The sequence below is a fragment of the Danio aesculapii genome, chromosome 11, assembly GCF_903798145.1.
Source record: "Danio aesculapii chromosome 11, fDanAes4.1, whole genome shotgun sequence".
Lineage (NCBI taxonomy): Eukaryota > Metazoa > Chordata > Actinopteri > Cypriniformes > Danionidae > Danio > Danio aesculapii.
The window spans coordinates 1,666,287-1,684,778 of NC_079445.1; the positions used below are offsets into that span (position 1 = coordinate 1,666,287).

At 39.0% G+C, this 18,492-nt stretch overlaps 1 protein-coding gene across 1 annotated transcript in view; it reads left to right on the forward strand.

The window, feature by feature from the left end:
* Window positions 1-18,492, forward strand: part of lrp1aa (low density lipoprotein receptor-related protein 1Aa) — a 239,829-nt gene that overhangs the window by 80,907 nt on the left and 140,430 nt on the right. The window contains exons 7-10 of the mRNA XM_056467699.1: window positions 11,848-12,010; window positions 12,173-12,395; window positions 14,745-14,934; window positions 15,220-15,363. Of these exons, the coding sequence (XP_056323674.1) occupies window positions 11,848-12,010; window positions 12,173-12,395; window positions 14,745-14,934; window positions 15,220-15,363 (720 nt within the window). The remainder of the gene's footprint in view (window positions 1-11,847; window positions 12,011-12,172; window positions 12,396-14,744; window positions 14,935-15,219; window positions 15,364-18,492) is intronic.

Genomic DNA, 18,492 nt, shown 5'->3' on the forward strand with positions numbered 1-18,492 from the left:
TTGATTCAGCTCATTTAAATCCACCAGAGGGCGCTGTCTACATTTTTCGCATCTGAAATATGTTACAGGCAGCACGGTGGCTCAGTGGTTTGAACAGTAAGTAGTTTGAACAAGCAGTGAAAATCATTTGGGAGTATACCCTAAGTGGTTGGCAAATGTAGAAAGCGCCCTCTAGTGCATATGTCATCTGAAACGTGCGACAAAACGTAACCGGATCAACTTATTTTACGTTACACAAAAAATATAGGCTGAGATGCATACTGTATTTCCAATTAGCCTGGGCTGGAATCCTGTAGTCCTATAATGATTTGCAAAATGCAGAAGAAGAAAAAATACAGCCCCATAAATCATTCATCTAAATACATTCTTGTACTCTTTTCGGGCCTCTTTCTAAACTTGGAGCTCTAGTTTAGACAGGAAATATCTGTGTTAACCTGGAGTGCATATTTTGGGTCTTACACCAAAGCTGGCACTCAGAAACGGCCAGATGGAGAATCAGGCCAGGAGTATATTTACTCTACCAGTGTTTGTGTTCGCGTGTGTTGCTGACCCGTCTCTCCTTCGGTTAGTTTAAATGCTGTGTCATTGCTTTCAGACACACACACACACACATTCACAGGTCAGAGGTCAGAGGTCAGCTGTGGCTCTTTGACCTCACCAGGAAACCGTAAAGAGATCATTGACTTCCTGTTGGGAGTTATTGAGTTCCTGTGCTGAGAGGTGCAGCCAGGAAAAATAAAGGGAGAAGAATAAGGAAGAGGATTTTGTTCTCTGTAGAGCTCTCAAAGCAAAAACAGGAGCCCCACTTTATATAAAGTGACTTTAAAATAAATGTAAAATAAAGTTTTTTAGATGTTAGTATCAGTATTGTTTGTTTTTAAGATATCTGTAAGCTAGTGTGCTCCAAAGCATTGACAAAATTTGCATTAAGAAGATATAAAACTGATATAAACATGTAAAGCTTGTAGTGTCACTTCAACCTGAATGGATCGACGATTTTATTGACGTCATCTCATACTTCAGTTTCTCATCAAATCATAACCAATCAAATGCTCTGTAGTATCTGACATGCCCCGCCCCCTTCAAGAGGCTTCTCATTTGCTTTTCATTTGATGCGCTTGAGCTCAACCACTCTCACCGGCAGAGCTGTGATAAAACAAAATGCTATTGGCTGTTTAAAAAAGGGGAGGAGCTACACTATGTCCTATTTTTACGTCATTGAATAAAAATTCGAATAAAAATTACATTGTACTTATATTTTAAATATTATCTGCATGTAATTGCATTTGTAATTACACTGTTTATACCTGATTCCACCCTTAAACCTACCTAAAACCTCCCTAACCTTACCTGTATCCCACATCAAGAGCAGCAAAAGTGCAGCCTGATCTCACGAGGAAACGTAAGTATTTTACGCTTTGTCAGTTTAGTGGTTAATTCGTACGAATTCGTACGAGTTCAGTCGTGCGAAAATATACGATTTTAAAAAAGAGGCGTGGCACCTAACCCCACCCCTAACCCCAACCGTCATTGGGTGATGAGAAAATCATACTAAATTGTATGAATTAGATCGCACGAATTCATACGAATTAGCCACTAAATCCAAAAGTTACGAATTGCCGTGAGATTGTGTTGGTAATACAATATGTAATAATCAACCCAGGCTCATTTTAAAAATGTAGTCCCGAGGACGTTTCTGGAGACCGCGAAATACGTCCCAGGAGGTATGCATTTTTGCAGTTTTTGGTTTTCGCGAATCCGCGAGAGGCCGCTGTGTGCGCCTTTTTGGCTTCTCAGACGTCTCCCACGAGTGCCGTTTGTGCCCGCGCTGTTCTCGCATGAACCCACCAGAGGCCGCTGTCAAACGAACGTCTGTCTGTCCGACTGGCTGAATGATTGACTGGACCCACCCTCCTCCTTCCCTGAACCCAACCGATTTTACTGATTGATCCGCCCACCCTAAACCCAACCAATGATTTACAAAAGCCGTCCAGAAAAAGAAAAGCCCTCGTCCGAATTTTTTTTTTTTTTTTTACCACGTTTTCGGATTTTACCACATTCTCACCCTCTTATGAACCTCTTCGCTTTATTTCTTGGATTCTGTTTTATTCTTACCTGATTTCTGGAACCGCTCTTCCCCGGACTCGAACCCGGTCGTCGTCGTAGTGGTCAGCTCCTCTCTGCGTCTCTAGTCCGCCGAAGCACAGGACGAGCTAACCGGACAAACTGGTCGCAGCGGGAAAGCCCTCCACACGAAGGTAAGCGGTCAGCTGGCGAGCCCCGCAGCGTTCGCTTAAAAAACGAAATGCAGCCATACGTACCTCCGTCTACATAATTCGCGGTCTCCAGAAACGTCCTCGGGACTATGTTTTCAGAATGAGCCTGGGTTGGTAATAATATAAGTAGGGCTGGGCAATAAGGCAAAATGCAATCTCCATAATTATTTTCTATATTGACGTTATATATTTCAATATAAGTTGTTAATGCTTCCACTTTTAAAAGTGCATCCCAACCATGACTGAAGGCGAGAAACTGAAACGAGCATGTTAACAATAATGGGTGACACAGCGTGACCTATTTACGGCCGATAACTTTCTGTGATTCTGTGAATCTCTAATATGAACTCAATTATAGATTATTGTTGTTGCATATTTCTGCTCTCTGATTGGATCAATATTGAGTAAAAATGTCCAGAGCTTGTCATCGCTATCGACATGAATTTTATTGCGATTTGATATGATATTGTTTATCAGCCTGGTCCGAAATGTAAGTACATTATACAAATTTTTTCATGTAAGTACCTAGTAATTAAGATAAAAAATAAGTCTCTGATGCCCATGTAGTGTGTATATGTAAAGTTTCAGCTCATGCCACACAATTAATTTAAATATAACTCTTTAAAACTGCCCCTTTTTGGCATTGATCCTAATTGTGCATTTTGGTGACTGTCACTTTAAATTTAAATGAGATCGTGCTGTGGGTGGAGCTATAAATGCCTGTGTGTCAGCATAGTGGCAGATTCAAAACTCTTAACAGCGGACGGCTGCTTCTCACTCAGGGCTGCTGTTTATGCTAATGAGGGACAGGTGGCCACTAGTGGGCGGGGCTTTCCCCCTCTGATGACACGTACAAAGAGAGAATGTCAATCAAAGTGTTTCTGCAGACTGTTTTAATCAAGTCTGATTATAAAAAATAAAATTAATACATTTTTACTATTAGAAGCTGGTTATATTCACACGCTGCTGCCACACAACAGTGTTTAAACCCCTTATAAAATGTTTTTTTGCTTAATAGCTCCCCTTTAATATACCAAAAAAAATCTCTCAGAAATAATGAGTCAAATAATGAGTTTTAATTGCAGATTTTTGCTGATAATCCTGCAGCGTTTGTGCAGAGGTTTGGGTGCAGGTCTGTTTTAGCTGTCGGTTTCTGGACGCGTCGCACAGGAAATGTGTTCAGCGTGATTCATGACCTCAGCGTGACACACAGATGAGGCCACCAGATGTTTTCCACTCTTCTTTTCTTGTATTTTTAACACAGTGGAGGACAGTGCTGCTGGATCCTCTGTTCATTTCAGGTTTTTTTAGTTTAGCGTTTTTAAATTACACTGCAAAAGATGCTTTTTTACTACTTTTTATAGTCCAAATATCTACACATTCTTAAATCAAGAAGCATTTTCTAGACAAGCAGAACAAATTGTCTTATTTTACGAAATAATATGCCAAAATTAAGTGAGTTTTTCTGTAAAACAAGCAAAAGTACTTGTTTCCCAGTACTGGGTTGCAGTTAGAAGGGCATCCGCTGTGTAAAACATATGCTGGAATAGTTGGTGGTTCATTCCACTGTGGCCCTTGATAAATCAGAGGCTAAGCCGAAGGAAAATGAATGAATAAGGTGACATTTGGACATTTGTGTGTGTGAATGAGTTTGTATGGTTGTTTCCCAGTACTGGGTTGCAGTTAGAAGGGCATCCATTGTGTAAAACATATGCTGGAATAGTTGGTGGTTCATTCCACTGTGGCCCTTGATAAATCAGAGACTATGCCGATGGAAAATGAATGAATAAGGTGACATTTGGACATTTGTGTGTGTGTGTGAATGAGTTTGTATGGTTGTTTCCCAGTACTGGGTTGCAGTTAGAAGGGCATCCGCTGTTTAAAACATATGCTGGAATAGTTGGTGGTTCATTCCACTGTGGCCCTTGATAAATCAGGGACTATGCCGAAGGAAAATGAATGAATAAGGTGACATTTGGACATTTGTGTGTGTGTGAATGAGTTTGTATGGTTGTTTCCTAGTACTGGGTTGCAGTTAGAAGGGCATCAGCTGTGTAAAACATATGCTGTAATAGTTGGTGGTTCATTCCACTGTGGCCCTTGATAAATCAGAGACTATGCCGAAGGAAAATGAATAAATAAGGTGACATTTGGACATTTGTGTGTGTTAATGAGTTTGTATGGCTGTTTCCCAGTAGTGGGTTGCAGTTAGTAGGGCATCCGCTGTGTAAAACATATGCTGGAATAGTTGGTGATTCATTCCACTGTGGCCCTTGATAAATCAGAGACTATGCCGAAGGAAAATGAATGAATAAGGTGACATTTGGACATTTGTGTGTGTGTGAATGAGTTTGTATGGTTGTTTCCCAGTACTGGGTTGCAGTTAGAAGGGCATCCGCTGTGTAAAACATATGCTGGAATAGTTGGTGGTTCATTCCACTGTGGCCCTTGATAAATCAGAGACTATGCCGAAGGAAAATGAATGAATGAGGTGACATTTGGACATTTGTGTGTGTGTGAATGAGTTTGTATGGTTGTTTCCCAGTACTGGGTTGCAGTTAGAAGGGCATCCGCTGTGTAAAACATATGCTGGAATAGTTGGTGGTTCATTCCACTGTGGCCCTTGATAAATCAGAGACTATGCCGAAGGAAAATGAATGAATAAGGTGACATTTGGACATTTGTGTGTGTGTGAATGAGTTTGTATGGTTGTTTCCCAGTACTGGGTTGCAGTTAGAAGGGCATCCGCTGTGTAAAACATATGCTGGAATAGTTGGTGGTTCATTCCACTGTGGCCCTTGATAAATCAGAGACTATGCCGAAGGAAAATAAATGAATAAAGTGACATTTGGACATTTGTGTGTGTGTGAATGAGTTTGTATGGTTGTTTCCCAGTAGTGGGTTGCAGTTAGAAGGGCATCCGCTGTGTAAAACATATGTTGGAATAGTTGGTGGTTCATTCCACTGTGGCGACCCTTGATAAATCAGACATTTGGTCCCCACAATGCAGGAATGCAAGGCACACACACACATAGATGTGTTAGTTTGCCGAGCTTAACATCTGCGCTCCTCCGGAAGCTGCTCTCCTCATGTCCACATGCGTCTGTTTACATGTGTGTTTTATGAGTGGTTTGTGTAGGTTGCTGGGGTTTGCTGCAGCATATTTATATTCTGTTTTGTGGAAGGTTTTCCAGACGGTGGTTGACGAGAGGCGTCCAAATCCCCCGTCCGTCCGTCCGTCTGCAGCTCTCGAAGTTTATCAGAGAAAATGGTTGTTTACAGGTGGAAACGTGTCGTGTCTATGATCTTTACGCCATCACTATGTCATCCCCTTTTCTTAGAAGTCGGTTTGAGATTTACTTGATTAAATCAGTCTGCTGAAACACTTTGATTGACATTCTCCCGCTGTACGTGTCATCACAGGGGGAAAGCCCCGCCCACTAGTAACCATCTCTCCCTCATTAGCATAAACAGCAGCCCTGAGTGAGAAGCACCCATCTGTCCATTATCCATTAGAGTGTTTGAGCTGCTGAAGATAATGTCAGCATAGACTAAGAGGATTATAGATGTGGAGTTTTAGATGAAGCACTAATGTAGCTCCGCCCTCTTCTGAAAAGAGCACGATCTCATTTGAATTTAAAGCGACAGTCACCAAAACACCACAATTACAATCAAAGCCTAAAAGGGTCAGTTTCAGAGAGTTATAAAACAGTATCTGTGTGCTATTTTGAGCTGAAACTTCACACACACACACTCTAGAGACATCAGAGATTTATTTTACATCTTGTATAAAGGAGTCTAAAATGTAATTCACTAAAAAAACCTGTTTGTTTTGGTCATCTTTAATCAAACTATGAGCATCTGCTTCTTCTCTAAAACAACAGGATTTCCCTTGTGACTCTTGATTGGGTGAAATGTGCTTAGCCACGCCCCCTGTAGCCGTTAGTTTGCAATATGTGATGAAGTAATGTGTGTTAAAGTGTGTGGCTCTCTGACATAAGCCCTGCTTGGTACAGAAGTTTCCCGAAAGCCTCTTAAATGGTCATGTGCTTAAACAGACCCTCGCTCCAACACACGTTTCTGACTCAACATTCAGGCCATTGTGTCGGGTTTTATCCCACTTTATCAAACCCTGGCCTTTTTTTCTCTGCCAGGACTTCAGATCTGTTTATGTAATGTAATGTGTATTTATATAGTGCATTTATCATGTATGGCCATACACCCAAAGCACTTCACAATCATGAGGGGGGACTCTCCGCACCACCACCAGTGTGCAGCATCCACAGGACAACAGCGCCAGTGCGCTCACCACACACCAGCTATAGGTGGAGTGGAGAGACAGTGATAGAGCCAATTCGGATGATTGCGAGGCCATGATGGGTAAAGACAGATGGAGGGAATTTGTCCAGGACACCGGGGTTACACCCCTACTCTTTATGAGAAGTGCCATGGGGATTTTAACGACCCCAGAGTGTCAGGACCTCTGTCTAACGTCTTACCCGAAAGAGGGTGCTCACTGACAGTATAGTGTCGCCTTCACTATACTGGGGCATCAGGACTCACACAGACCGCCCTGCTTAGCTTCAGTGAGGGACTGGTCTTGAGCTGCAGGGTGATATATGGCTTTGGCTTTATTTACAGTAGCCGTGTTTCCACTATCGCGCCTAAAGCGAGCGAGCCAAGGCCAGTTGCGTTTCCACTATCACTTCCGGGGCGTAATCGTGCCAAAGCGGGGCTTCCTTGGGGCCAGCGTCCGGCCTTTTTCGGCCCGCCGAATACCTTGGGCCAAGGAGGGCCAACTGGGGCTTCGGGGCGGGGTTACGTACAAAGGCGGAGTTTTCCTGTCAGGTAAAGAGGAGACAAGATGCTTTCTTCCCTTACATTTGTTTTGCTATACGTCGTTCTCGTCGCTCGGCTGCTCTTTTGCGCCTTGCAGCCAAAATCTGTGTTCGAGGAAAATGCCGCCGAACTCGAATGTCCTTATCCAGGGATCGCTGTCTGGCCTTACACCAACAGACCACAAACAGTAAAAAAGCAATCGCTTCGGTGTTCTCCATCTTCCAGCTCTCGTAGTGATGCCAGGTTGTGTTTGTGGTTATAATTTGAGGTTTTTGTTACCGCTGAAGTGGGCGGGTTGTGTGACGGGTTGTGTGACGTTTGATTCGGGGGACGTTCTGGGGGCGGTGTTTGCATGACGCGCTGCGAGCACCTAGCCCGACAGTGGAAACGCGACATGATTTCGGCCTCATTTCTCAACCTCCCGGGCTATTGGCCCGGCCTGGCCCGATTAAAGCCCTGGCTCGCACTGGCCCGATAGTGGAAATGCGGCTAATGTTGTCATGATGCACCATATGTCGGCCATTTTGGTAGCACAGACCGTAAACAAAGCCACTGAAATGGGGTCTGTTCTTCATACCTCGCTTAAATGATCTAAATAATTTGGCAGATCCTTTAATCTTGATAACTGATCTCTGGCTAATTTGGTTCTTCAAACAAGATCTCGAATAAGATTAAAATGTCTGGATGAATTGATCTGAGATCGCGGCGTGTGTTGTGAAGGACAGATCCATCGATAATCGAAATCATGATCAGCAATGCAACGATTGGCTGACGGCACAGCATTCCCGAAATGTCAAAGCTGTTTGAGGAACTGCAGACTGCAGCTTTTTAAACCAAGCCCTCAGCTAGTTCATCATGTAAACCTTTGTTTGTTAGGCTGACTGTATTTTCATATGATGCCGTCTCAGGAAATGAGAGCTCAAGTAATAAGAGCGTTTGTTTTCCTTCAGCGCAGAGGGAAGTTTGTGTCGCAACTGGAATTTCTTACCCTCCGTCCAACCTACAATTTCAGCAGGAATTACAATGAGACTCGAGGCCAGGTTTCCTCCGCAGCCCACTGCATGTGTGGTTTTTCTCTATTCTTGCATTGCTCAGACGAGCTTTAAGACTCATCCGTCTTCCTCACTTGCTCTTTTCGTCCGTCTTTGCTGTTTTTGATCTGTGTTTTTAATCGCTGGCTTTCAGTCCGGGCAGCTGGAAAAGTTTAAGCGGGACTCGGCTCTTAAATAAACAACACCTTTGGGGATACAGGCATCCATTCCGGTAAACGTCTGGCCTTTGCACAATAGCCAACTTTCCTTTGTAGAAACAAGAGAAGCCAACACCGTCGTCTCTGTCTCCATTTGTACATCCCTCCATCTGTCTTTATTTTTCTGACACCATTTTATTCAAGAGTCTTTTCTGTGCTGCGTTAAATGTATAAATGTACAGCTGAAGTCAAAATTATTCGCCCCCCCTGTGAATTTCTTATTCAAATATTTCTCAAGTGATATTTAATGGAGCAAGGAATTTTTCACAGTATTTCCTATAATATTTTTTCTTCTGGAGAAAGTCTTATTTGTTTTATTTCGGCTAGAATAAAAGCAGTTCTTAAGTTTTAAGCCATTTTAAGGTCAATATTATTAGCCCCCTTAAGCAATATTAGTTTTGGATTGTCTCCAGAACAAACCACTGTTATACAATGACCTAATTACCCTAACTTTACCCTAATTACCCTAGTTAAGCCTTTAAATGTCACTTTAAGCTGAATACTAGTGTCTTGAAGAGTATCTAGTCAAGTATTATGTGTTGTCATCATGGTAAAGATAAAATAAATCAATTATAATTAGTTTTCCCTGTTGGGAACAGGGACAATTTACAAAATTTTAACAAAAAAAACAAAAAAAAAAAAACAATAAAAAGTACAAATTTTTAATTTGTTATTTTTTGCATTTTATTATTATTATTATTATTATTATTATTATTATTATTATTCATTATTATTATTATTTTATTATTTTATTATTATTTTATTATTATTATTATTATTATTATTATTATTATTATTTATTATTATTTTATTTTTATTATTAGTTTATTATTATTATTATTATTATTATTATCATTATTATTTATTTTTATTATTATTATTTTATTATTATTATTTTATTATTTTATTATTATTTTATTATTATTATTAATATTATTATTATTATTATCATTATTATTTATTTTTATTATTATTATTTTATTATTATTATTTTATTATTATTATTATTATTATTATTTTATTATTATTTTGTTATTATTATTTTGTTATTATTATTATTTTATTATTTAATTATTATTTTATTTTTATTATTATTATTATTATTATTATTATTATTTTATTATTATTATTTTTATTATAATTTTATTATTATTATTATTTTATTATTATTATTATTTTATTATTATTATTATTATTATTTTATTATTATTATTATTTTATTATTATTATTATTTATTTATTTTTAGTATTATTATTATTATTATTATTATTTTATTATTATTTTATTTTTTGTATTATTATTTTATTATTATTTTTGTTTTATTATTATTATTATTTTATTATTATTATTATAATCATCATTATTATTATTATTATTTTATTATTATTATTTATTATTATTATTATTATTATTATTATTATTTTATTATTATTATTATCATCATCATCTTTATTATTATTATTATTTTATTATTACTATTATTATTATTATTATTATTATTATTATTATTATTATTATTATTATTATTATTATTATTATTATTATTATAAAAAATTCTAACAGTAAAAATGACACAATATCAAACTTTCCAACAGGGAAAACCAGCAACAATCAAGAAAACATGATTATATCATGTCATGGCTTTGCAATCGAATAAATGTGATTATAATGGAAGTCAATGGGACAAAAACAGCCACCAACATAACGAAAGGGTAGTCAATTTGCCCAGTGTATTTTAAAATTATTTTTTTTAATCCAAAGCATTTTCCTAAAATATGTGTCAAAATAAGAGTTGTCACCAAAAATCATTCCATTTGCTGAAACACAGAGAAAGCTGTGGCCAAATTAAGACTCAAAATCCCCCACAGAGTGGAGGAAAACACCCCCAACATCCCCTACAATAAGACGAGGGTTTTTATTAACAAAGTCAATATTACGAATGGAATGCTTTCATTTATTCATGTGCAAATAAATACATGTAAACACACTGATGCTTCTTCAGCGTAAAGCATATCACCAAGTGTCCACGTACCAAAGTGTGCAGTTTGGTGGTTTAATGATGTTTTAAAGCACTTCTAATAATACTGTGACCTCAAATCCATGTTTCTCTTTTTTCTACAATGATGGTCTTTCTCTTTGAAACAGCTGAGTGGGGAGTATTCTGAGGCATGTGCGCATGTTACACAATTTCCAAAAACGTTGTTTTAACAGCTGCAAATCCCCCCTCCCCTCCCAAAATACACCTCATTCTGACCTTAAACTGTCAAACATCTCAAAGAATCTGAACCTCTTCTCCTTTAACCCAATAAATACATCTTACCACTTCATCAGTGATCGAAATAAAAGAACTACAAATACTCAACTCTCTGTAATTGAGTGGTATTTCTTAGGAATTGTACTTTAGTACCCTCAAAATGACCTTTTCTGCTTGTTCACACTACTTATTAAAACAAGTTGAAACAACACAGTTCTTAAGGCTTGGTTTGGTTATGTTGGTGGCTGTTTTTACCCTTATTGACATCCATCATAATGACATTTTCTGATTACAAAGCCATGATTGCATGATTGCCAGTGATTGTTGCTGGTTTTCCCTATTGGGAGCAGGTAACATTTGTCATTTTACTGTTGACAATTAACAATATTTGTTTAATAATTTTTATTATTAGATTTTTATTGTTAAATCGAGTAAATTTCACCTCTTTTTCACAACAGGAAAAACAACAACAATCAGTAATGCATGATTATATGGTGTCATGCCTTTGCAATCAAAAATGTGATCATAATGGAAGTCAATGGGGCAAAAACAGCCCCCAACATAATGAAAGAGGAGTCAATTTGAACAATACACATTCTGCTTTGACTGAAAGATGAGTGTAAGACAGATCAGAAGTTTATAAACACACCTAAAACAGGTCATCTCACAAAACAGGACCACAGAAGCATAGCTGTTTCTCTCATCATAGTTACAGTGTTGCTCTTTAAAGTTCAACAAATGCATTGCATATATATATTAATATTTCTTAACTGAAACACAGAGAGGGTGGGATATAGTGTAGCTCCTCCCCTTTTAAAAATACAGCCAATAGTGTTTAATTTTTCTCACAGCTCTGTTAGTGAGAGTGGTTGAGCTCAAGGGCATCAAATGACAAGCCAATGAAAAGAAGGGGGCGGGGCATGTCAGACACTAGAGAGCATTTGATTGGTCAGAAGATGTGATGAGACACTGATGAGGTTGTTCCATGCAGGCAGAAGTGACAAACTTCAAGCTTTACATGTTTATATCAGTTTTATATCTCCTAAACGTGAATTTTGGAGAACTCTAGCGTATAGATATCTTATAAACAAACAAAACTGATACTGACATCTAAAAAACTTCATTTTTTTTTCATGGGACCTTTAATGTACTGGATTGTAGTGGAACAGGACAGAGCGAAACACATCATTTCTCTGTTTTGCCAATATCTCTCCTTCATTTTTTGCAGATGTGGAGCAGATGGCGATCGACTGGCTTACTGGAAACTTCTACTTTGTTGACGACGTGGATGATCGAATCTTCGTATGTGATAAAGATGGAGCTACATGTGTGACACTGTTGGACCAAGAGCTCTACAACCCCAAAGGCATCGCTCTGGACCCGACCATGGGGTAGGAACATGGTTAAACTTACATTGTAAACGTACACTTCCTCAATGTGCACAACTGTTAGGCTTAATATTAGTCCGTTTTGAAAACAGGTGTGTTTACTAAATTGTCAAACGAGGTGTGTGTAACAGTCACTGACTTCTGTCTCAACATTATCTTCAACAGAAAGGTTTTCTTCACTGACTACGGGCAGATCCCGAAGGTGGAACGCTGTGACATGGATGGACAGAACCGGACAAAGTTGGTGGACAGTAAAATAGTTTTCCCACATGGAATCACCCTTGATTTGGTCAACAGGCTGGTCTATTGGGCTGATGCTTATCTGGACTACATCGAGGTTGTGGACTATGAGGGCAAAAACAGACACACCATCATTCAAGGACTGTTGGTAAGGAGCAAATACCAAGATTGAGGATTGATGATGGTTGCTCAGTCCATTTTCTGTGCTGTGTTGATTGGTCAGTTCAAGGTTTATTTATAAAACACACTTTAAAACACAATCTAAAGCGCTATACTGTTGAGAAAAAAATGTAGTGCAATGCAATTCATCCATCCATTCATCCATCCACCCATCCTCGCATTACTTCCACCTAAATGTTCATTTATAACCCATCTTAGTGTCCTTCAATCCAAATGTCCATCTGTCCATTCATCCATCAGTCCGAACTTCCATCCATCCAAACATCCATTCACCCAGTGCAACTACTCATCCTTCCAAATGTCCATTCATAATCCATCCTAATGTCCATTAGTTCAAATGTCCATCCATACATCTGTTCATATGTGCATTTATCCTGATATCTACAGTATCTGTACATCATTTATCTTAATGTCATCCATGCATTCATTCATACTTAGATCCAATTTTCCATTCATCCATCCATCCATCTAACAACGCAAATGTCCATCCATCCATTCTAATGTCCATCACCCATTCATTCATCCATCTATCCATTCATGCACCTTAACGTCCAACAGTCCATCCATCCTACCATCCATTCACCCTAATGTCCAACAGTCCATCCATCCATCCGTCCATCATCCATCCGTCCACCCTAACATCCAGCAGTCCATCCATTCGTCCATCCATCCATTCTTCCATCCACCCTAGCGTCCAACAGTCCATCCATCCATCCATCCATCTATCAGTCCATCAGTCCATTCATCCATTCACCCTAATGTCAAACAGTCCATCCATCCATTCATCCATCAATCATCCATCCATCCATCCACCTGTCAGTCCATCCATCCATTCACCCTAATGTCAAACAGTCCATCCATCCATCCATTCATCCATCTATCATCCATCCATCCATTCATCCATCCACCCTATTGTCCAACAGTTTATCCATCTATCTATCCATCCATCCATCCATTAGTCCATCCATCCATTCACTCTAATGTCAAACAGTCCATCCATCCATTCATCCATCTATCATCCATCCATCCATCTGTCAGTCCATCCATTCATTCACCCTAATGTCAAATAGTCCATCCATCCATCCATTCATCCATCTATCATCCATCCATCCATTCATCCATCCACCCTATTGTCCAACAGTTCATCCATCTATCCATCCATCCATTAGTCCATCCATCCATTCACCTGAATGCCAAACAGTTTATCCATCCATCCATCCATCAGTCCATCGGTCCATCCATCCATTCACTCTAATGTCAAACAGTCCATCCATTCTAACATCCATCCATCCATCTATCCATCCATCCATCCATCCATCCATTCACCCTAATGTCCAACAGTCCATCCATCCACCCTAAAGTCCAACAGTCCATCTATCCATCCATCCATCCATCCATCCATCCACCCTAACACTCAACAGTCCATTTTTCCATCCATCCATCCATCTATCCCTCCCTCCATCCATCCATCCATCCATCCATCCATTCACCCTAAAGTCCAACAGTCCATCCATCCACCCTAACATCCAACAGTCCATTTCTCCATCCATCCATCCATCAATCCATCCATCCATCCATTTATCTATTTATCCTAATGTCCAACAGTCCATGCATCCATCCGTACACCCTAACGTCCATCCCATTCATCCATCCATCTATTCACCCTAATGTCGAAGTCCACCCATCCATCCATCCATCCATCAGTGCAAACGTCAATCCATCCATCCAACCATTCATCTATCCACCCTAATGTCCATCCATCCATTCATCCATTATTGTAAATGTCCATCCATTTATCCATTCTAGCGTCCATCCATCCATCTACTCTAACGTCCAACAGTCCACCCCCCAACGATCCTATAGTCCTAAAGTCCATCCATCTATTCATTCTAACATCCATCTCTTATCCATCCATCCATCAATGTCTATCCATCATCATCCTTCTATTCATCCTGACACCCGCTTGCTAATTCATCCCTCCATCTTCTCGTATTTCATCCATGCGTTGAAGCTGAAATCACACATTGGCCTCAGTGTAGTGTGGTGCGAGTGTCCTACAGCAGCCAGCATTGTTTACCGTGACGAATGCTTCAGTGAACAGCAGAGACAGTGGTGTTTCATTAGTGCCGCTGACTCATTTTATTAAAGCTGTTTGTGTTAATGCATTAGCCTGATTCCTTCCTCCCAGCTTGAGTTATGGATATCATTTATCTGCTAATCGCTGTGTTTATGTGCGTCTTCCTCGCTCAGACCAACAGAGAAAACACAAGGTTGCAGATAATGCAGCTAATTCAATAACAAACCCTTTTCCCCTCAGATTGAGCATCTATATGGACTCACAGTGTTTGAGAACTACCTATACGCCACAAACTCAGACAATGCCAACATGCAGCCGAAGACCAGTGTGATCCGCGTCAACCGATTCAACAGCTCGGATTATCAGGTGGTCACTCGAGTGGATAAAGGTGGAGCTCTGCATGTTTACCACCAGAGACGGCAGCCCCCAGGTATGAAGCCCTCTCATTTTCTGCTGTTGAACACACACAGATGAAGTCAGAATGAAATATATTTATTTAGATATTAATATTTATTAAATTAAAATACATTTATTTGAATATTTTGATTTGTAAATTGGGAGAAACTGTTCCTTGACCTTTATAGAATATAAGTAAATTTTTTTTACTCAAAAACACTCCTAATAAAGTCAGTAAATCCAGAGAAATAGTCAAGGGGTCTCCTAGCTGTAGTATATTGTGTGAAGTGTAACTCAGTTGCTTCTTCTTCTTCTCCAGTGCGCAGTCACGCGTGTGAGCCGGATCAGTTCGGGAAAGCTGGAGGTTGTTCAGACATCTGTCTTTTGGGAAACAGCCACAAGAGCCGCACGTGTCGCTGTCGCTCCGGCTTCAGCCTCGGCAACGACGGCAAATCCTGCAAAAGTAAGTGACATCACAGCCAGTCGGATTAAAGTTCATCAGAACTGGGTTTACTCCTGTCTCAAATAACACCTTAAAGGCACAGATCACCCAAAGCTGAAAATTCTGTCATCATTTACTCACTCTCCACTTTCTCAAACCTTTTTCAAGTGTCTTTCTTCTGCTGAACACAAAAGAAGATATTTTGAAGAATGTTGGAAACCTGTAAGCATTGTCTTCCATTGTAGATCCTACTGTGGAAGTCAATGGTTACTGGCTTTCAGCATTCTTCAAAATATCTTCTTTTGTGTTCAGCAGATGAAAGAAACTCTTAAAGGTGTATATCCACTTGATGGAGAGTAAATAGTGAGCAAGTGTTCATTTTTGGGTGAACTACCCCTTTAAATGGATTCAATTTAAACTAGATAGATAAGAAGGTAGTGTTTCACAGCTTGTAATGAGGCATATGAGCTTTATGATGAATAGGCACATAACTGTGAGCGATTTATAATCGGTCCGCATAATATGTGCATTATGAATCTTCATTATTGTTATTCATAATTGGATTAGCCTCAATGAGCATTGATTATTTCAAGCTCTTGCATAATCTGCCTTCTCTTGCACAAATTTCCTTAGTGATTCCAATGCATATCAATGGCCAGGTTACATACGCTCATTTCTATAGCCAATGCTTAATCCGATCAGAGTTATTTGGCTTGTTTTAAGGGAAAAACTCTCTTCGTTTTGACATATTATTTCTTAAAAGAAGAAAATATGTCTTGCTTGTCTAGAAAAAGCTTCTTCATTTAAGACATTTTAGATATTTGGACTTTCTTCTAAGTAAGAACAGCTTTTTTTGCAATTCTGTTGGCTGAACAATCCAATGCTTACAAATAACATTAGAAAACAATGCATTTCTATCACATCAAATGAAAACTTTTGTTATTCTGACTGATTGTAATGAAAAAATTAAATAATTAATAATAATAAAGGATAAAATGTAAAACATAATAATAGAAAAAAATATTAATAATATTAAAATAATTTAAAAAAGGATTTCACAGAAATGTTTATTCATCCGTTGATTTTTCTTAGGCTTAGTCCCTTATTATCAGAGATCGCCACAGCGGAATGAACCACCGACTATTCCAGCATATGTTTTACGCAGTGGATGCCCTTCCAGCTGCAACCCAGTACTGGGAAACACCCGTACACACTCATTCTCGCGCACACACACTCATACAGCCAATTTAGTTCACATAATTCACATAGAAATGCCAAGTGACCCAGCTGGGACTCGAACCAGCGACCTTCTTGCCGTGAGCCCAAAGTGCTAACCACTAAGCCACCGTGCTGCCCCTATATGAAAATGAATAATACTGAAATAAACGTCATTTATAGAATAAAACCCTTTATAGAATAAAACAAAAATGATCATAGTTGCTCAAATCCATCCCTAATGAATCCAGAAATCCAGAAATACTGCAATTGCTCAAATGTGCTAAGACGTCGTGCATTGTAGAAACATACATTGGTTTCCAAAAACATAGCCATTTCAAAATTACAAATCGTTTATGTAGTAAAAAGTGGGTCTACGATGACAGTAGAAGTGTGTTTCTTCCATTTCAATCTGCTCTTCTTGCCTTCTTTCAAGGTCGTGTGTTCAGAGGTCAGTCGTAAATCACAGATCAATACTGCCTACGCTTCATTGAATATTCAAAGCAGTCATCTTGAAATCAATAGAGGATCCGGTTGAGTCTACCTTCCTATTTTTGAGTGATTCAGCTTGAGTTCGGGTCAAAGCTTTAGTCTAAATGACGTGCATCAGTGGCAAGATTAGACATTTCAGAATAAGCTGAGCTTGGTGGAGCAGGACTTCTGGGTTAGAATAAGCTAACATGCGTGAGAAGACAAATAGGGATGCACGTTTTATCAGATAAAAGCATCAATAAAATTTGTCTGAAGGAGAAAGGGGTCAAAAATGATTAGAAAACATTATAAATGTGTCATTTTATGCAGGATTGTATATATAATTGCATCATATAAATGTCTGAAAAAAGGTACAGCTACCAGGATAACTGTTCCAGGTAGAGGCCAAGCAACACCAAGCACATATAAACAACACACACAGCTTTCGGTCGCATTTTGGTTTATAGATTCTTTGCATAAAGATTGTGCAAAATTAGGGTTATTCCAATAAATATTGATTCTTTTTTGTTATTTTATGCTGTTAAAAAGAATCAAAATGTCAGGGGAGTGCTAATAACTGTGCAATTACATTAGGGCTGCTGCATTATATTAGATAAACTACAATAAGAGCATAAATAAATACAGAAGAACAAAGATGCATGTGAAATGAACAGTGCTTTTCTGATCTTCTGCATAGTCCTATAGTATTCAGACAGCTTAAATAATTAAATGAAATATCACCAAAGTCTTCATTATAGTATAAATAATTAAGCATAAATCATCAGTGTAGTCTAAAGCAGTGTTTCCCAACCCTGTTCCTGGAGGCACACCAACAGTACATATTTTGGATGTCTCCCTTTTCTGACCCATTAACTTCAGGTTTTGGAGCCTCTTCTAATCTTCTGATGAGTTGATTCAGGTGTGTTTGAATAGGGAGAGGTTGAAAATGTGGACTGTTGGTGTGCCTTCAGGAACAGGGTTGGGAAACACTGGTCTAAAGCTACAAATGTTAGAATTTCTTGTGCTTTTAGGCTCTGTTGAAATGCTTAATAATAACCTAAAAACAGGTCTAAAAACATGCAAAGGATCAACTTTGCAATAACAAACTATTGTACCTGATCAGCTATAATTTTGACTGGACATTGCACATGCTATGATGTAGAGATCTGCGCGGGACTAAATTTTGAATCCCGCTCCCGCCAGGTTTTAGTCCGAACCCGACCGCTCCCGCTTGTATTCAACATTTGTTGTCCCGCTTGCCCGACCCACCTCGTTTTCTACCCGCCGTTCCCGTTCCCGCGATTGGGTGGGTGGGGGCGGCAAAACCGAAAACCACCCAGCTAGAGTCCAGATAGCCTATAACAAGCTGTCTGTATAAACACACACATACACATAAGCACCAAGCAAATGACACACACACACTGACAGCATCATGCCCTCTCTCATTCACACACGCACACACAC